The 22532-nt window shown below is 37.8% G+C and overlaps 1 protein-coding gene across 5 annotated transcripts in view; it reads left to right on the top strand.

Moving 5' to 3' along the window:
• gdap2 (ganglioside induced differentiation associated protein 2) overlaps positions 1–22532 on the top strand; it is an 86742-nt gene that overhangs the window by 19753 nt on the left and 44457 nt on the right. For all 5 annotated transcript variants that reach the window (XM_061840882.1, XM_061840880.1, XM_061840879.1 and 2 more), the window contains exons 6-10: positions 8826–8914; positions 16263–16339; positions 16419–16578; positions 20434–20584; positions 21495–21571. In XM_061840882.1, the coding sequence (XP_061696866.1) occupies positions 8826–8914; positions 16263–16339; positions 16419–16578; positions 20434–20584; positions 21495–21571 (554 nt within the window). The remainder of the gene's footprint in view (positions 1–8825; positions 8915–16262; positions 16340–16418; positions 16579–20433; positions 20585–21494; positions 21572–22532) is intronic.

Below are 22532 nucleotides of genomic sequence, written 5' to 3'. Positions count from 1 at the left end.
GTATATATGTATATGTCTGTATGTTTATTGTTATATGTGTGTATGTATATAAAATGTGTGTATTATATATATGTATTGTGTAGATATGTGAGATATATATGTATATGTGTATATGTGTATATATATATGTAATATAAATGTGTGTATATAATATATGTATAGGTGTATATATGTGTATATATATAGGTATCATGTGTATAGTGTATATATATATGTATATATATATAATATGTATATATGTATATATATATTAGTATATGTGTATATATATATGTATATATATATATGTCTATGTCTATATAATATGTAATGTGTATATTATAATATGTGTATATATATGTATATGTGTTATATATGTATATGTGTATATATATGTTATATGTTAGATATATTGTATATATGATCTGTATATGTGATATATATATATGTATATATGTCTATGTGTTATATATATGTATATGTGTTATATAATAGTATATTGTATATGTATGTGTTTTATATATATGTATATATGTATCTGTATATGTGTATATGTATATATAGATTGCTATATATGTGTATATATATATGTGTCTATATATCTGTATATATATATATGTATATGTGTATATGTATATGGGTATATATATGTGTGTATTTGTGGTATATATTGTATATGTTATGGTATATAGGTGAGTATATATGTGGGTATATTGTATATGTATGTGTATATATGTGTGATATTATGTATATGTATGTGTATATATGTGTGTATATTATATATATGTAAGTGTATATATGGTGTTATATCTATCTGTATTAGTGTCTATATGTGTTTAGATATATATATGTATATGTGTATATATGTGTGATCTATATATATGTATAGGTGTTATATGTGTGTATAGATATCTAGTATAGTGATAAGTGTGTATATTATAATATGTATATGTGCTATAGGTGTATTATATATGTATAGTGTATATATGTGATGTATATATATATATGTATATGTTGTATAATGTGTGTTGTATATATATATATGTTATATGTGTAAATGTGTGTTTTGTTATTATATATGTATCTGTGTATAATGTGTGTATAATATATATGTGTTGTATATTTAATATATATGTGTGTATGTATATATATATGTGTGGATGTACTATAATGTGTGTATGTATATATAATATGTGTGTTGTATATATATATGTGTGTATGTAATATATATATGTGTGTGTATATATATATATGTGTTGTATATATATATATATGTGTGTGTATATATTATTGGTTGGGTATATATCTATATATGGTGTGTATAGATATATATGGTGTGTATATATATATATATGTGTGTGTTTATTATATATAATAGTGTGTGTAATATATATATATAGGTGTGTGTATATATTATTATGGTGTGTGTATAATATATATAATGTGTGTGTGTATATATAAGTGGTATGTGTATATATATATGTGTGATGTGTATATAGATATGTGTGGGTTATATATATATGTGTGTGTGTATGTATATAGGTGTTGTGTGTATATATATATGTGGTGTTGTATATATATATGTGGTGTGGGTGTATTATATATGTGGGTGTGTGTATATATATGTGTGTGTGTGTATATATATGGGTGTGTTGTGGTATAATATATATATGTGTGTGTGGTGTAATAGAGATATTAGATATGTGTGTGTGTTAGTATATATATATATATATATATGGTGGTGTGGTGTATATTATATATTATATATATGTGTGTGTGTGTGTATATTTATATTATATGTGGGTATATATATTATTATATATGTGTGTTATATAATATATATATGTGTGTGTGTATAGATATATCATATGTGGTGTATATATGATAATACGATGGGTGTGTGTGATATGGGAGATATATAGATATGTGTGTGTATAGAGATTTTTGTTTGTGTTGTATATGTGGTTATAATATATATATATGTGTGTGTATATAGATTGTGTGTGTATATGTGTATATATATATAAGGGGTGTTATATGTATGTATATGTATGTGTGTATATAGGTATATATGTTGTGGTTGTATATATGTATATATATGTGTGTAAATGTATGTATGTGTGTATATATGTTTATAAATGTGTGTATATCATGTATATATTGGTATATATATGACTATATGTGTATATATATGTAATATATGTGTGTGTATATATGATATATGTGTGTGTATTATGTTTATATGTGTGTGTATATATGTATATATTGTGTGTGTATATATGTTTATATGTGTGTTGTATATATGTATATAGTGTGTGTATATATGTATATATGTGTGTGTATATATATATACGTGGTGTGTATATAATATATGTGGTGTGTGTGTTGGTATATATTAATATATATATATGTGTGTGTATATATAGATATGTGTGTTGTATATGTGTGTAGATATGTATGTGTGTATGTATCTAGCATGTATGTATGTATATATATATATATGTTGGGTGTTATGTATATATGTATATGTGTGTATATGTGTGTATTGTTATATAGGTATGGTGTTATATATATATGTATATGTATTATATATATAGGTATATGTATATGATTAGTGTATATGTATATATATATTATATGTATACGTTATATATATATATGTATATATATGTATAGATATGTGTATGTATATGTGTATATTAATATGTGTATATATATTGTATATATATATATATGTATATGTTGTATATATAGATGTATATCTATGTATATGTGTATATCATGTGTCTGTATAATATGTATAGGGATATATATGTGTGTATATCTATATGTGGATATTGTTATATATGTGTGTATATATAGTGTATATGTGTATCTATATGGTGTATGATAATATGTATATGTGTTTATATGGGTTATATATATATGTATTATGTGTATAATTATGTATATGATGTATATGTATATGTGTCTGGATATATATTGTATGTATGTATCTATATGTATATGTGTATAGTATGTATATGATATGTATATACTGTGTATATGTATTGTAATGTATGTGATATATATGCGGATATGTTATGTATATGTATATGTAATATATGTGTATATGTGTATATATATGTGTATATGTTGGGTATTGTGTATATATATGTGTAGATGTATGTCTATGTATATGTGGGTATATGATGTATATGTATATGTTGTATATTATGTATATGTATGGTGTGTATATGTATGTATAGATATATGTGTGTATATGTATTATATATGTGTGTATATGTATGTATATGTATATATATATGTGTGTATATGTAGTAATGTATATCTCTATTATGTGTGTATATGTATGTATATGTATAATATATATGTGGTGTGTGTTGTTGGATATTGTATAATGGGTGGTGTGTGTATGTCAGTATATGTTGTGTATTGTGTTGTATATCTATGTATATGGTGTTATATATATGATATGTGTGGGTGTATATATGTGTATATATATATGTGTATGTTATATATATGGTGTATATATATATGTGGTGTTATTTGTGTGTATATATATATGTGTGCGTATATGTGTTGTGTATATATATATGTGTATATAGGTGGGTGTATATATGTTGTATATGTGTGTGTATATATGTGTATATATTATATATGTGTATATGTGTATCTATGTGTGTGTATATATGTGTATATGTTGTATTATGTGTATGTATATATGGTATATATATATATGTATATATATATATGTGTGTATATATATATGTTCTATGTGTATATATATATATGGGTATATATTATGTATATATGTGTGTATATATATATGTATATATGTGTCTATATATGTGTGTGTATTATATATATGTATATATGTGTATATATAATTGTGTGTAATATCTATATGGTAATATGTGTATATGTGTTGTGTATATGTGTATGTATAGATGTGTAGTATATATGTATATATGTGTATGTATATATGTGTATGTATATATGTGATGTGTGGTTGTCTATATATCATATGATGTTATATGTGTATGTATATATGTGTATATATATATATATATATATATGTGTGTATATGTGTAATATAATATATATGTGTGTATAGGTATCTTATATGTGTATATGTGTTGTTATTATATATATGTGTATATGTATAGAGGGATGTGTATATGTATATATGTATGTGTATATGTATATATGTAGTATGTGATATGTATCATGTATGTGTATATGTATATATGTATGTGTATATGTATATGGTATATGTATATATATATATGTGTGTATATTTATATATAGGTGTGTGTATATGTATATATTATATAAATATGTGTGTGGTGTGTATATGTGTAGATATAAATGTGTGTGTATATTGGATAGATATATCTAAGTGTGTATATGTAATATATATGTGTGGTATATGGTATTTTTTTGTATATATATATGGTGTGTATAGTATATATACGTGTGTAATATGCTATATATATACGTGTTAATATGTATATATATACGTGTATATATATATACGTGTATATATGTAATATATATACGTGGATTATGTTGGTTATATATATACGTTGTATATATGTATATTATACGTAATATATACGTGTATATATTGAGAGAGTATACGTGTAAATGTATACGTGTTATATGTATACGTTGTATATATGATACGTGTATATAGTATACGTGTATATATGTATAAGTGTTATATATGTTATATATATATACGTGTATATATATATCGGTATATTAGTAACGTGATATCCGTGTAATATGTTATAGTGTATATCCGTGTATATATGTATGCGTGTATTATATGTTTAATATGTATACGTTGGTATATATGTGTAATAGGTATACGTGTATATATGTGTAATATTGTATACGTGATATATGTGTATATATGTATACGTGTATATATGTTGTATATATGTAACGTGTTATATATGTGTATCTATATTATACGTGTATATTATGTTGTATATCTATATACGTGTATTATATGTGTATATCTATATACGCTGTTCTATATGTATATATATATACGGGTATATCTGTATATATATATACGTGTATCATATGTATATATATATATACGTTGTATATATGGGTATATCTATATACGGTATATATGTGTATCTTTCTATACGTGTATATATGTATATTATATATAGTTGTATATATGTATTATATATATACGTGTATATATGTATATATATATACGTGTATATATTGTATATATATATACGTGTGTATATATATATAAGGGCCGGATACCCCCTATATATATACGGGGTATATATATATACGTTCTATATATGTATACGTGTATATATGATACGTGTATATATGTATAAATATGCTATATATAGGTGTATGTGTATATGTATTGGATATATATGTGTAGTGTATATGTATATGTATATTAGGTATGTGTATATGTCTATGTATATTATATAACGTGTATATATATATCGTGTTATATATATATATACGTGTATATATATAACGTGTATTATATATACGGTATATATATATACGTGTATAATATATACGTTGTATATAATATACGTGTAATATATATCCGTGTATTATATATACGTGTATATATATATACGTGTATATTATATATACGGGCCTCTATTTATATACGGTGTATATATGATTAAATATGATATCTAGTGTGTATGTGTATATGTATATGTATATATGGAGTGTATATGTATTGATATAGTATGTGGTGGGGGAGGGTGTGCGGCGCGGTTGTATAGGTTGTATATAGATCGTGGGTGTGTGTTTGTATATGTATATAATGTGTGGTGCTGTATATATTATGTATTTGGTATGTGATCTATGTTATATGTGTGTGTCTTGTATGTGGATATAGGGGTGTGTGTGTCGCTGTGGTGTGTGTGGGTATATATGGTCGTGTGTTTGTGCTGGTCTCCAGTTTTAAGAACAAAGGCGAGTTGTAAAGCTTCGTGGAAACTTTCGGGAATAAGATGATGAGCCACACAATGTTATTGGAATGGAAAAGAGTAGTGGGAGGCTAGACTCACGACAGACAGTATCTTTGAGAGCAACAGATGGTTTCTGCCTAGAAAGAGTACCACAAATATATAATTTCACTTGAGGATGCACATGGTAAAGTATAGAGGAGATCGAAAGGAGCTACATTGTCTTTGTAAGATCTAGGGAGAGAAAGAAAGAGAACGCCTATGACAGAGTACCAAGAGAGGAACTGTGGTACCTGCATGCGCTGAGGTCTGGGTGGAGGACAATAATACAAGACTGTTTGAGGGCAGCAGGACCAGCGGTTGAGATGTGCCCGTAGATGGTCAGAAGAATTTAAGGGTGGGCTGGAGGTGTGACTTATTCAGGCGATCCCCGCTGAGCCCCTTCCTGTTTGCGGGTTAATACTAGGATATTCGCCTGATGGATGAGGTTAGACTGGATTCCCTTGGACCATGATGTTCGCAGAGATATTGTGATCTGCAGTTGATGAAAGTAGGGAGAGGCGGGGAAAAATTAGAAAGATGGAGGTGGGGGCGTGGTACTCACTGGATAGGAGAAGAAGATGAAGAAGGGTAAGTAAAACGAGAATAATACAGTGGGGAAAAAAAAAAAAAAAAATATTGAACACCCTGCTATTGCACGTCTTCCAATTTAGAAATCATGAGTTGTCGAAATTTTCCGTGGGTACATGTCCACTGTGAGAAACATAATCAAAAAGAAAAAAAAACATCCAGAAATCGGGTTGTATGATGTTTTTTTTTTTTTTTTTTTTTTTTTAAATTTGATTTTATTAATATGCTTCTTACGAAGCCAGACCTTGCTTTTCCTGGCTATGTGCTTCAGGTCATTGTCATGTTGAAAGACCCAGCCACGACCCATCTTCAATGCTCTGACTGAGGGAAAGAGGTTGCTCACTCTAAATCTCACAATACATGGCCGCGGTCATCCTCTCCTTAATACAGTGCAGTCGTCATGTCCTATGTGCAGAAAAACACCCCAAAGCACAATAGCAGGGTGTTCAAGTACTTATTTTCTTCACTGTAACTTCATGTACAATGAATCCATTCAATCCAACACTCTGTACAAGGACATAACCCTCTCAACACAATTGCTAAACTCGACAGCTCGTACCATATTGTCGCCCGCTTTTGAAAATTTTCAAACTGTTTGCTTGGCAAAAAGCCTCGACGGGGTGAATCCCCATTGGCAGTTTGGCAGGTCATCATCATATATTTCGCTTCCTTTTTATAAGTTAGTGAAGCGGTTTTACAGATGTTTTGCACATCATTCTTTATATAGCGCGCCGCTAACGCCACAAAAGTATAACTTGTCCCGTCTTTGAACATATACAAAAGTTTTACTTTTTAGCCAATCCATTAGCTTCTTCTTCCTCAGTCACAGGGCCATTTTTCTGGGGGAAAAAAAGCAATGCACTGAAGCTGCAATAGGCGAAACTGTCTGTAATTGAGTGTACCCCTTTAAGAGCGGAGAGTGGGGTGGCGTAAAGAAGAATATGTGGGAAAGGGTGTCGGAGCAACGGCTAGTTGTTAGTGTTCGGTGTGTGTTGCCGAAGGGTTGAATAAAAAGCGACTAAAATGCAGTGGTGACTGGTTTTCCTCACTGCCCTTTACCGAGGGTATTACAATGTTGTTGTCGTAGAATGGTAATAACTCCTTGCCAAGTTGCGCACTCGTACACCCTGTTCGCATTTTTCCATTATTTCACATTGATCGACTTAATCCGCTTCTTCTCATCGCTTTCATTAGCAATTGTTTTCTTGGGTTGCATGGTTGAAAATTCACTTGTACTAAATGTAAAATAACAAAATGCGTGCACAGCTGTACAGAGTTGCTACCGTGCCGAGGTGCACAAATGGAAAGACCGAGTGAAGCTCGAAAAGCTTAGCGGAACCTGTGCATTTCTACATTGCGGTTGCGGCGCTAGCTACTGGCTTTCGTTCGTACGTCAAATCCTGGCTCGCAAGACAAAGCAAAAAAGTCATCCCGAAAGTGGGTTGTATCTTGAAAAACACATAAAGTTACTTCTATGTAAAGGTAAATTATGGACAAAAAAAAGCAGGGGGGGGTGGCCTATTTGAGATACAATAAAATCCCTTTGTTTGACTGAGTTTGCCTTCAGGAAGGTTCTGAGGTGACACGCTGTGGCAACGCCTAACAGGAAAAGCCGAAAGAAAATCGTTGACTGTGCATTGCCACCAACGGCAACAACACAAACTGTGACAGCATGGTGAATCATAAGCTTGTGTGATCATTGAGAAAGCAGGTAGCCCACGACAGTTCAGACGACTCCCGTGGTTATAAGTTTCATTTTGATGCTGTGCGATGCCCCCGCTGGCCACTGTGGCCTGTCCAGGAATAGGCAGACTCCTTCAGCCAGCACACTTCTTTTGAGCAATTGACTGGTGAGGGTTGTGACTGCTGTGTTCTCCACGTTTTAAAACCACTGAGCCTGTCTGCAGCAAGAGTTGCCATTGCCCCCAGAGGAAAGTGAACTAACTCCCACTCTGTTGCAGTGAAAGTGAAATATAAGATAAGCATACAATTTCAAACCATATGTTTGACATTTTACAGCGCTCGTACACCTCTAGCTATTACACTTGCTTGTATTTTATTTTTACACACACAAGGTGAATTTTGTTTAAAAAGAAAAAAAACTCCTACACCAGATTTCTGGCACGACATCTGAGAACTTGGGTTATAAATAAAAAATTAACTTTTCAAATTTTTGGCCACATATTTTGAGGAAGCTTACCAAACCTGAGCATTTACCTGTGATTGTCTCGTTAAAACAAGGGAACAGTCGATGGCATCTGTTGGCCTCAGCGTGGTGAGCACCGCCAAACGAGGATACCCACTGGAAGACGCCACACACATTGCTTTCAGTAAGACTGACAAAGAACACAATTTCTGTAAAAATGAATACTGATGGTTACCCAGTTTGGGAGTGCATTAGTGGAAATTACGTTTGATTTTTAGCCTTTTATGCTGCATTTTTTTATGTATTATTGATGTAAAACGTCTACACCCCATTGTTCAAATGCCGAATTTTCTGATGAAAAAAAAAAGACAAAGTATTTTCAAAGCTTTTCACCATTCATGACCAATAACCTGTACAACTCAACTGATTTTTTTTTTTTTTTTTTTTTAATAAAGTGCTATTGAAAATTAACTAATGCAATAGCACAAGTGTGCACCAGGGTTTAGATGGCATAATTTCACTTCCTGACAAATTGTATTTATTTATTGTAGTTGTTGTTGATCATGCGGAATGGTGTATGACTGGTTTGGGTGTCTATCTCTCAGTTCTGAGGACCAGGGTTCAAATCCCAGCCTCACCTGTGTTGAGTTTGCATATTCTCGCCGGGCACTCCGGTTTCCTCCCACATACCAAAAACCTGCATTGATTGGAGAATCTTAAATTGGCTGTAGGTGTCATTGAGAGTGTGAATGGTTGTTTGTTTTTATGTGCCCTGCGATTCTTTGGCAACCAGTTCAGGGTGTATCCCCCCCTCCTGCCCGAAATAGCTAAGATAAGCTCCAGCACTGCAACAACACTTCTGAGGATGAGAGGTTCGGATCATGGATGGATTGTTGATTTTGTCAATGTCATTAATTTCAATTGTTAGGTTGTTGTGTGTGCAGCTGTTTGCCTTCAAGCTCTCCCCACCATAGACAGATAAATACTTAACACTATCTGACACAAAACGATAATTAATGTGCATACCCTGATTTACAGTGCTGTGAAAAATTATTTGCCCCCTTATTATTTGCACCCTTCTCCATCCATCCATCTTCTTTGCCACTTATTCTCACAAGGGTCGTGGGGAGTGCTGGAGCCTATCTCAGCTATTAACAGGCAGGAGGCAGGGTACACCCTGGACTGGTTGCCAGACAATCTTTGGGCATGTAAAGACAAACAGTCACATTCACAATCACACCTAGGGGCAATTTAGAATGTTCAATTAATGTTGCATGTTTTTGGGATTTGGGGGGAAACCCACGCAGGCACTGGGAGAACATGCAAACTCCCCACAGGCGCGGCCGGGATCGAACCCTGGACCTCAGAACTGTGAGGCCAACGCTTTACAGCTGCTTCACCGTGCTGCCCTGCCCCCTTCTCAAATTCTCATTTCTGCATAGTTTTTTCAAGATCATTAAGCAAACGTAAATATCAAACAAATAGAACCCACCGGAACTTAAAATGCTTTCTATTATTTGGGGGGAAAAAAATATTCCAAGTTACCTGGCCCTGTGTACAAACAGTAATGCCCCCCCAAAACACTAGTTAAGCCACCCTCAGTACCAGTAACTGAAATCAAGTGTTTTCTAAAACTGGCAATGAGTCTTTCACACCACTGTGGAGTAGTGATGGGCAAAGCAGTTCTTTTGTGTACTGAATCACATGAATCAGTTCTTTAAAAAGATTCGTTCATCAATGCATGCCCAGATTTCTATTTTTATCTCAGTTTATGAGGTTTTTGTTTTTCTCTCCCCTCTTGAGAATCTCTTCTGTTCGACTGCTCAACTGATTGTCACTAAACTCAAATTATAACTGAACTATCATAGCTATGCAGATGAGACACAGCTATAGATAGCAGTGTTTCCAGACGGCAATAGTTCAATAGAGGTGTTTTGCCACTGTCTAAACCCGATGAATGACTGGATGAGGCAAAATTTCCTTCAACTAAACCACAACAAAACTGAGATCATTGTTTTTGGAAATAAAGAAAAAAAGGATTGTTATTTGTAAATACCTGGACGCACTAACCTTAAAAAAACAATGACCAAGTCTGAAACCTTGGTGTTCTGATAGATTATGACCTGACCTTCAACAGTCATATAAAATCAATTACAGTACTACAATCTAAAGAACATAGCTAGAGTGAAGGCTTGGATGCTTCAAGCAGACCATAAGTAGCTTAACCATGCTTTGATCTCAAGTAGACTTGACCATATTATTGGTATTATTAATATTAATAATATCAACTGGACTCCCCAAAAAAAGCATTAAACAGATGCAGGTGGGCAGGGGGGTGGAGAAAACAAATAAGAGACCGTAAATAGGAGGCCAACTTCCTAGAACACTCCTTTACGTGCATGCGATTGACGTATCTGCCACACCTGAATCAAGCGACGAGATTTATGATACTCAGGTCTTTTTTTTTTCCCCCCCAAAACTGCCTCTCGATCGACACATTGAGCACCTCTGCTCTACTGTGTAGGAGGATACTTGGGATGGAGGCGATTGAGTGACCGTCAGTGACCTTCAGCTCCCGCGATCACCCGCCTTAAGTATCGTGGGCAGGCACCGGCCCAATGGATTTTCGGTGCACCTACACAAAGCATTGCTTTTACATTTCTCAAACATAATTGAAGGTGGTGTGTCTAATCATAAGAATATTCTCACCCAGATGAAAAAAGGAGCGCCAACAATGACCCATAGCTATTTTTTTTTCACTCATAAAAAGACCCCTGCATCAAGGGCGCAACAGTAGAGCCAGACCAACCGTAAAATACGCCCGCCGCTATTAATCATTTCTTGTGTCTAACCTCATAGAGTAATCATTAAAATTAAATATATTTCTAAAAGCTATCCTGTTTTTCTTTTTATTGGAAAATGTTTGTATCCGGTCCTGGATAAAACAGAAGAAACTGGATGGAGGGACATTTATATATTTCACAAATTAATGTTATGGCCTAAAACAAGTTTTGATCTTTGACTTCATTCTAGAATACAGTAGTGTACTTTTTTAATCTACAAAAAATTGAACTTTTAATGTTTTTAAATGAGAAAAATGAGAAAATGTTAATGCCTATCTGAAAAAAGTTTATAAAGTGTGTGGGATTAGGGGTTTTACAGCCTTAAAACATGTATAAGAAATGAAAAAAATACTGCAAATGGAAAGAAATCTAATCTGAAAACAAAAAAATGTGCACTAAATTGGGAAAAAACACGAAATGAAAAAATATATGATCAGAAAACTGAAGAAAATCTGTTCCATTGGGTTCACTTAACGCGGTTAAACGAGGGAATACTGTATACATTTAAAATGAATGTACATCTATGTACTTTAGCAAGAATGGTGTTTTTAACTCCGATTCAAGTGTTAACTACGACTAGGACACTCTTAAACCTTCATTTTGTTGTTTTGTTTTTTCTAACCATTCAGAAGTTGACTTGTTGGTGTCTTTTGGAGCATTAGCCTGCTGCAAAACCCAAGTGCGCTTCAGCTTGAGGCCACAAACTGACATTTGTAAATTCTACTGTAGGATTTTCTCTGAACAAGCTGAATTCTTAGTGAGATCAATCACAGCAAGGTGTCCAGGTCCTGAAGCAGCCTAAGACCATCTCAATACCACCACTCTGTTGGTCTGTTGGTATGATGTTCTTTTACCGAAGTGCTGTACTAGTTATGTTAGAACGAGTCTCACACCTTCCAAAAAAGCAGTGGTTTTAGCCTAGGAAGTCTGCCATAGATGCCATTTTTGCCTATTGTCCTCCTTATTTTTGTCATGAACACTGACTAACTGAAGCAAGGGAGGTTTGCTGTTCTTCATAAATTGTCCTGAGTTTTTTTGTGACTTTGTGGATTAGTCATTGCTGTTTTCTTGGGGTAATGTTTGTAGGCCGGCCAGTCCTTGTAAGCTTCACCACTGTTGTATATTTTCTCCACGTGAGGATAATTGCGCTACCTATGGTTTCCTGGACTTTGTAAGGTTTGGAAATAGTTAATTTTTTCTTAAACCCTTTTTAAATTTTATTTATAGACTATTCTGGTATTTCTCTGAGTTGTCATTTTGCTTCAGTTTCTTTAGGTCTTTTCTCCGACATTTTGGCAGTTCTGTTTAAGTGGTTTCTTGGATGAGCATATAATATATATATATATATATATATATATATAATGTAATCAGGTTTGAGCGTGATCAGTAAAGTAAAGTAAGTTCCTTTCGGCTTGTCCCTTTAGGGGTCCTCACAGCAAAACGCTCATTGTTTGCCACAGTTCTTACGCCGGATGCCTTTCCTGACGCAACCCCTCTCAGGGAGTGGAGGCCCCAGTGGGATATGAACTCATGACCCCTGATTTATCAAACCAACGCTCGAACCACTGAGCTATGGGGCCTCCTATAAAAAAATCCACTATTCAATATTTAGTCATGGTTTGACAACAGGGTGTCAATTACTTTAGGGAAAGGTCCAGTTAACAGAATTATTTTTTTCTCTTAAGAAATCTATCCACTTTCCTGGCTGCTTATCCTCACAAGGCTCACGGGGTGCTGGAGCCCTTCCCAGCTGTCAACAGGCAGGAGGTAGGGGACACCCTGAACTTGTTGCCAGCAAATCGCAGGGCACATAGAGACAAACAGCCACACTCACAAACACACCTAGGGGCAATTTAGAGTCTCCAATTAATCTTAATAAATGAAATTACAATTTAAAAACAGCATTGTTAGATCACTTGGGTTATACAGTGGTACCAATACTTAAAAATTAATCCGTTCTGGAAGTTGTTTAGTAACCTGAATTTTTCTCAAGTAGAACCACATTTTTCATGTAAATAGCGGAATCCATTCCAAGCCCCCCAGCGCCCTTCCCCGCAGCCAAAAATAAGCATTCCAAGTGCATAATGTTAACAGTAATTTAAAAACAATTGTGTTAATTTACCTTTGGCGTTGGGTGACTATGCGAAGAGAAGGGTGAATGACGACCAAAAGGCATTATGAGGGAGAGGAGGAGGCAAACTTTCTACACAAAACTTAATTCCACTACATTTTCTTGGGACCCACGGTGAAGAAAATTGAATAAACCCAAAGGAAAAAGTTGTACTTTTCCAATGTGCGTTAACTTTAAAAAATTCCAAGAATTTGAGAAGGGGCCCAATAATTTTTCATGGCACTGTAATTGTCGATGTGGCTGTGTTCAGAATTAGTCACATTCAAAATGATGTTCAGTCATCTGACATCTGCCACCATTTAACGTGTTTCTGATTAAACCCAAATAAAGTTCAGATATACAGTGAAGAAAATAAGTATTTGAACACCCTGCTATATTGCAAGTTCTCCCACTGAGAAATCATGGAGGGGTCTGAAATTTTCATCGTAGGTGCTTGACCACTGTGAGAGAGAGAATCTAAAAAGAAAAATCCAGAAGTCACAATGTATGATTTTTTTTTTTTTTTTTTTTTTTAATAATTTGTGTGATACAGCTGCAATTAAGTATTTGAACACCTGAGAAAACCAATGTTAATGCAGTTGGTACAGTAGCCTTTGTTTGCAATTACAGAGGTCAAACGTTTGTAGTTGTTCACCAGGTTTGCACACACTGCATGAGGGATTTTGGCCACCTCCTCCACACAGATCTTCTCTAGATCAGACAGTTTTCCGGGCTGTCGCAGAGAAACACGGAGTTTCAGCTCCCTCTTAGCCGCGCCAGAACCTTGATATGCTTCTTATGGAGCCACTCCTTGCTTTTACTGGCTATGTGCTTCAGGTCATTGTCATGTTGAAAGACCTAGCCACGACCCATCTTCAATGCAATGCTCTGACTGAGGGAAAGAGATTGTTCCCCAAAATCTTACAATATATGGCCGTGGTCATCCTCTCCTTAATACAGTGCTGTCGTCCTGTCCCATGTGAAGAAAAACACCCCCAAAGCATGATGCTACCACCCCCATGCTTCACACCAGGGATGGTGTTCTTTGGATGGAACTCATCGTTCATCTTCCTCCAAACACGATTAGTGGAATTATGACTCGAAAGTTTCATTTTGGTCTCATCTCACGACAAAACTTTCTCCCATGATTCCTCTGTATCATCCAAATGGTCATTGGCAAACTTAAGACAGGCCTTGACATGTGCTGGTTTAGGTAGGGAAACCTTCTGTGCCATGCAAGATTTCAAACCATGACGTCTTAGTGTATTACCAACAGTCACCTTAGAAATGGTGGTCCCAGCTCTTTTCAGGTCATTGACCAAATCCTGTCGTGTAGTCCTGGGGTGATTCCTCACTTTTCTAAGGATCATTGCGACCCCACGAGGTGATATCTTGCAAGGGGCTGCACTCCGATTGAGATTTACCGTCATGTTTAGCTTCTTCCATTTTGTAATGATTGCTCCAACAGTGGACCTTTTTTCACTAAGTTGCTTGGCAATTTCTTCGTAGTCCTTGGCAGCCGTGTGCAGTTGTGCAATTTTGTCTCTGGTGTCTTTGGACAGCTCTTTGGTCTTGGCCATGTTACAAGTTTGAGTCTTACGGATTGTATGGGGTGGAGAGGTGTCTTTATGCAGCTAACGACCTCACACAGGTGCATCTGATTCAGGATAATACATGGAGTGGAGGTGCACTTTTTAAGGCGGACTAACAGGTCAATGAGGGTCAGAATTCTAGCTCATAGATAGGTGTTCAAATACTTATTTGGAGTTATATCACAGTAATATATCGTTAAAAAAATAATAAATTGTGATTTTATGGATTTTTCTTTTTAGATTCTCTGTCTCATAGTGGACATGCACCTACGATGAACATTTCAGACACCTTCATAATTTCTAAGTGGGAGAACTTGCAACATAGCAGGGTGTTCAAATACTTATTTTCGTCACTGTACTCATAGCCGTTTCCCAACATTTATTGCTTTCTAGTGGAAGCCCAAGGGTTATTGTGCTCATACTGATTGGTTTGTGAAACAATTCATAATTTCCTCCACCTCGACTAAGGCCACAGTTCCAGCTAAAGAAAACCTGCCCAAATGCATGATGATCCTCCATGATGCTTTCCTGTGTTCTTTTGGTGTTGTTCAATGTTGTATTTGCTTCAAATGTACCATTTGTAATTATGGCAAAAAGTTCAACCTTGGTTTCATCACAATACATTTCCCCACTTTTTTTTCTTCTTTGCAAGGCTTGCTGTGAGATCAAACGACAAAATGTAAAAACAAAAAAATCCAATGAGAATATTTGAACTTTATTTAGGGTAAATCAGAGACACTTTATGGTGGCAGTTCTGCAGTGACTCCTATTTAATATGATTGGTGCAGACTTGTGCAGCCATGTTTGTTTTTGCCTACATGCTCTATTTATTTACTTATTTTTAACATTTGCAGGTTATGTATTAAAAGTGGGTGAGAAAAAAAGTTTGGAACGTTTCAATTTGGTCACTTTCTTTTATCACATTAATAATTGGGTTTTGAATAAGGGTGTGTAGATTTTTTTTTTGTATCCACTCTGTGTCCCCAGGAACAGTCCGCAGGTTTCTGGAGAAACATGGAAGCAACATAGAGGTGGTAGTGTTCGCTGTGTCTGACACAGAGGAGGTTTGTCTGACTTTGGTCCATCAGTAGACCATATGTGACAGGATTACTACATGTTATGTTTTTGCTTGTGATTCTGTAGGCGGTGTACAGGAAATTGCTGCCACTCTACTACCCTCGCTCAGAGGAGGAGGAGAGGTTGTGCTTGCCCCTCGTGCCGGCTGATATTGGCAACTCCGAGGGTGAGCCTGTCGTCCCTGAGAGGCAGATACGCATCACAGAGAAACCGGGAAGCTTGGAAGGTAAAAAATATTCACACTCACTGGACACTTTATTGATGAACACTTGCGCAATTGAATCGCTATTTAAAAAATAGTCACAAGAAAAGCAATATATGACAGTAGATGAGCACATTGTATCCCAACAGACAACTTGTTGAATTTTCACATACTTCATTCATTCATCTTCTACTGCTTATCCGAGGTTGGGTCACAGGGTCAGGAGCTTTAACAGTGACACCCAGACTTCTCTTTTTCCAACCATTTCATCCAGCTCTTCCAGGGGATCCCGAGGCGTTCCCAGTTAAGCTGAGATATGTAGTCTCTTCGGCGTGTCCTGGGTCATCGCCGGGGTCTCTTTCCGGTGGTAGGTGTCCGGGAGGTATCCGAATCAGATGCCCCAGGCACCTCACCCGGTCAAATCTCAATGTGAAGTAGCAGCGGCTCTACGCTGAGCCTCTCCCGGCTGACCGAGGTTCTCAACCTATCCCTAAGGGAGAGCCCGGACACCCTGCAGAGGAAACTCATTTCAGTCACTTGTATCCGGGATCTTGTTCTTTCGGTCACAACCCACAGCTCATGACCGTGGGTGAGGGTAGGAAAGTAGATTCACTGGTAAATTGAGAACTTTGCCTGTCGATTTATCTCCCTCTTTACCACAACGGATTAATACATAGTCCGCAGCACTGCAAACACTGCACCAATCCGCCTGTCGACTCACGCTCAATTCTTCCCTGAACATCACCCAAAGATACTTGAACCCTACCACTTGTGGCAGGATCTAATCCACAACATGGACAGGCCACGCCACCCTGTTCCAACTGAGGACCACCATCTCAGATTTGGAGATGCTGATTCTCATCCCAGGTGCATCACACTCAACTGCGAGCCACTCTTGTGAAAGTTTGAGATCACGGTTTGATGAACCCAACAGAATCACATCTGCAAAAAGCAGCGATGCGATCCTGAGACCACCAAACTGGACCCTCTTTATGCCTCGACTGTGCCGTGAAATCCTGTCCATAAAGGTTATGAACAGAATCGGTGATAAAGGACAGCCTTGATGGAGTCCAATGAGTCCATACTTAGAGCCAGCAATCCGGACCAAACTCTGACACTGGTTGTACAAGGACCGAACAGCCGGTATGAGGGGGTTCAGTACTCCTTACTCCTAAAGCACCTCCCACAGGACTCCCTGAGGTACACGATCAAACGTCTTATCCCAGTCCACAAAACACATGGAAACTAGTTGGGCTTCTGAGGGTGCAGAGCTGGTCCACTTTTCCATAGCCAGGGCGAAGACGACATTGCTTCTACTGAAATAGAGATACGACTTCCCAATGGACCCTCCTCTCCAGCACTCCTGATTGTTATTTGAGCCTATGCGCCAAACTGGACTTCACAATACCCACTTTTTTTTAAGTTGGAGGGGGTGTTGGAGACTGTTTCCAATGGGGATTCCATCGTTCTGCTAGGGGACTTCAATACTCACGTAGCCAATGACTGTGAGACCTACTAGGTGGTAATTGGGAAGAATGGCCTCTCTGATCAGAACCTGAGTGGTGTTCTGTTTTTGGACTTCGGTGGTTACCATTGATTGTCCATAAGAAGCACTATGCTCAAACATGAGGGTGTCCACATCCGCACATCCCACCAGGAGACCCTAGGTCGGCGGTCACATGCCGTGGACACTTAGTGAAGAGGGCAGAGCTGTTAACTCCGATGGTGGGCAAAGATGCTGGTTCGACCTGGAAGGCCCACATGTCTTGTGAGTCTGATGTGAATGTCAGGCAGAATACCCTGTCAGAAGGAGTTTAAACTCCCACCTCCATCACAACTTCACCCATGTCTCAGGGAAGGTGAGGGGAATCGTCCATATTCCGCATCTCTATTGCTGAGGTGGCCAACTGAAGATGTGGCCGTTAGGTAGTCTGTGCCTGTAATGGCGTCAATCCCTATTGGTGGACACCAGCATTGAGGGATGCCATCAAGATGAAGGTGTTTTAGAGACCCTTTCAGGCCTGTCTGACTCCTGAGGCAGCTGACAGGGTACTGACTGACCAAGCGGAATGGAGCTTTGGTGATCGCTGAGGCAAACACTGGCATGGGAGGAGTTAGGGGAGGCATGGAGATTGACCTCCGGACGGTTTCAAGGAAATTCTGGATCACCATCTGGCGTCTCAAGAAGGGGAAGCAATGCATCGTCAACACTGTGTATAGCTAGGATGGGGCACTGCTGCCCTCAACTCGGGACATTGGTGGTGAGAATACTTTGAAGACCTCCAATTCGACCGACATTCCTTCCCACGAGGAAGCAGAGTCTGGGGTCTCTGAGGTGTGGTCTCTTGTATCTCTGGGGTTGAAGTCAGCGAGGTGGTCAAAAAGCTTGTCTTAGGCAAAGCTCTGTTCATATAGGCTCTGGATTTTTTTAGGCTGTCCTGGTTAACATCTGCAACATCACGTAAACATCAGGGACAGTGGCTCTGGATTGGCAGACTGGGGTTGTGGTCACCCTTTAAAAGAAGGGGACCAGAGGGTGTGTTCCAATTACAGGGGGATCACAATGTTCAACCTCCATGGTGAGGCCTCTTCAGGGGTGCTGGAGAGGAGGGTCAGTTGGGAAGTCAAATCTCTGATTTAAGAAGGGCAGTGGGATTTTCATCTTGGCGTTTGAACAGTGGGCTAGCTCTTCACATTTGTCAGGGTGACCAACCACTTTTTGGTCTTGGAGTAGGCGTTTGACCGTGTCCCTCAGGGAGTCCTGTGGGTGGTGCTTTGAGAGTAAGAGATAATGAACCCCCTGATACAGGGTGTTTGGTTCATGTAGGACCGGTGTCAGAGTTTGGTCTGCATTGCCGGCAGTAAATCGGCCTAGTTTCCACTGAGGGTCCTGTGTCACCGGTTCTGTTCCTAACTTTCAAGGATAGAATTGCAAGGTGTAGCCGAGGTGCCGATGCGGTTCAGATTGGTGGCCTCAGTATACATCTTTGCTTTTTTTCAGGTGTTATTCTTTTGGCTTCATCAAGCTGTGATCTCCAGCTCTCACTGGACCGGCTCCCGGCAGTGTGAAGCTGATTGGATGAGAATCAGCACCTCCATGGTACTCGGTTGGAAAAGGGTCCTCTCCAGGTCGGGGATGAGATTCTTCCCCAAGTGAAAGAATTCAAATATCTTGGTCTTGTTCACCAGTGAGGGAAGAGTGGAACGGGAGATCAATAGGGGGATTGGTGCTGCATCTTGCTGTCTCGTGCATCGGTTTAGGATGCCTCCCTGGTGAGGTGTTCCGGGGAGGTCCCACCAGGAGAAGACCCCAGAGATGAACCAGAATAATTTGGAGCAGGGGTGCCCAATGGGTCGATCGTCGAGGCAGTTTTGGTCGACCGCGTGCCCAAAAATATAGACATTATCTTATTATCCATCTTCTTCCTTGATTCTGCTGTGGTCAATATGTTGATCAACTGACAGTCGTTTTGACCAATTGTGGCCTCTTCTGACATGTCACTCCGCATGTGCACATAAAGGCATGTTCGAGCAAGCTGGTCTCCCTTTTATTGTCTGTCTCTTTTTTTCTCTACGGCAGTCACGGTGATGTGTTCCCACCTCCCCCTCCCATTGGGAGATCATGAGAGGCTGGCTGCTTGAAAGGTATATCTTGGGGGGGTGTCGGCACCCCTACGCTGGAGAGATTATGTCTTCCGGCTTGCCTGGGAATGCCTCTGGATCCCCTCGGAAGACCCAGAGGAAGTTGCTATTGAAAGGGAAGTCTGGACTTCCCTGCTTAAGCTACTGCCCCTGCGACCAGACCTCGGATAAGGAAAAATAAATGGATGGATTGAATGGAAGCAATAATTTCATCTGCTTTTTTTTTTTTTTGCACAGATGATCCTGCGGAGGACAATCTGGAGTCAGATCTGGGCCAGGTGGGCAATCATGCCTTTGCCCGCATGGAGGGTGACGTGGACAAGCAGCGCAAACTGATCCTGCAGGGTCACATGTCAGAGGCAGCCATGCAAAAGCAACACCAGAGAAAGTAAGCGCACCAGGCACAATGAAACTCCGACATGGCAAAACTCTACCAACACTTGTCGCATTTCCATATTCAAGCCAAAGAATGTAACAAAGACAACCAAGTAGGTCGTCAAAATTCATTGATTTCACTGCTCTTGCTATCCTTTTTTTTTTTTTTTTAATCAACCACACTATTTTGAGATAGGGAGAGGCTCAGTGCTCAGTGGTTAGAGTACTGGTTTGGTAAACCAGGGGTTGTGGGTTCGTATCCTACTGGGGCCTCCACTCCCTGAGAAGGGTTTCGTCAGGAAGGGCATCCGGCGCAAAAATTGTGCCAAACATATATATGCGTTCATCTGAGATGATACGCTGTGGCGAACCCGAAAGAGACAAGCCGAAAGAAACACACACACTATTTTGAGATACATTATGCCTTCAGCACATAGGTTTAAAGGCCATATTGATATCTTTGTTATTTAGGTAACGAAATCGCTTTTTAACAGAATTAACGCCACTTCATTTTCTCGCGGTCACGTGGCGGACAACACCCGCATTGCCCTACACACTGCGTATCCTGTCACATACATGTCCAAAAAAGTTGTTGCGAGGGAAGCTGTAGAGCTCATCTCTTGTGATTGCCGTGTGCTGTGACAATGTACTCACTGTTCCTCCCGGGTTCACATACCACCAACCTCACTGCCTTCTCAATCAATTTTCCAGCATAATTAAACTTATCTGGTCATTTAGGTACATTTGTTCTATCAATTTTTCTGATAGTGGGGGCATTTTCTGTGATCATACCTGAATTCTTCTTCCAGAGAATTCTCCCGGTGTGCCTAATTTTAACTCACTAATAAACAAGACAAATTGATCATGCTAAATTGTGTTCATCATAGGAAAAGATTTGCCAACTGTTTGTGTCTCCCCTTTAGCTACAACCGCTGGCTGTGTCGAGCCAGAGCAGAGGACCTGTCCGACATTGCCGCACTGAAAGCATTATATCAGACAGGTACTGTATTTTTAGTGTGCGTTTGAGTCTGTGCAAATAGAGCAGAAGTCACGAAATGGATCACAATTTATCAAGCTACAGTGGTACCTCGGTTTTCAAACGTCTTGGTTTTTGTACAAATCGGTTTTCGAACGAAAATTTTGAGATTTTTTTTTTTTTTTTTTTTTTTTGCTTTGATTTTCAAACAAAAATCGGTATTCGAACACCCGACCACGACAATTTGTTATTATGCTTCTGAACAGAAGCCTGAAAAAACGGAAACGCAACAGCTAACGTGTGGCCCAACCAGTTGAGTCACACGTTCCTCTGCTCGCGGACGTTTCCCAGTACTGTAGTGACTTTTTTTTCTTCAAATTGAGCAACACTAACCCCTGATCATGGCTCCAAAGAAGGCAAGTGGAACTGCTTGTACTGAAAAAAGGAATGTTTTGTGTGAAAACTGTCGACTTCATGAAAGATTTGATAGTCAAGCACGAATCTGGTTAGCATGTTTCTGAGTTATCAAAGAAGTATGGCATGGCAAAAACGATGATCAGCACCATTCTGAAACACAAGGATGCCCTCAAAGCAAGTGATGTTGCTAAAGGAGCAACAGTGTTGACCAAGCAGAGGCCACAGATCTTGGAAGAAGCCGAAAAGTTGCTTCTATTTTTGTGAACAAGCAGCAGTTAGCTGGGGATAGTGTTGGCGAGGAAGGGAGGAGATGTGTCTGAAGTGCTGATATTAAAGCTATCTGCGCTAAATGGAACAACATCCATAATTTTTTAGAACTTCATCACATGAATAAAGCTGAAGCAGAATAGAGCACTGCAAATTTTTAATTATGTTATGAGCCACTTTAGAAAAGTGCTTAAAAGATGGCAGAAACAAACATTAAATTTGTTCTTTATTGAAAAAGGGGCGAGTCACCCCACCGAAGACATTTGAAACTTTTCCATTGCTTTTTTCTTTTGTTCCATCA

This window comes from Syngnathoides biaculeatus, chromosome 14 (assembly GCF_019802595.1).
Source record: "Syngnathoides biaculeatus isolate LvHL_M chromosome 14, ASM1980259v1, whole genome shotgun sequence".
In the NCBI taxonomy this organism is placed as follows: Eukaryota; Metazoa; Chordata; class Actinopteri; order Syngnathiformes; family Syngnathidae; genus Syngnathoides; species Syngnathoides biaculeatus.
The sequence above is the reverse complement of the archived record's forward strand: the minus strand, read 5'-3'. Positions and strand labels throughout refer to the sequence as shown.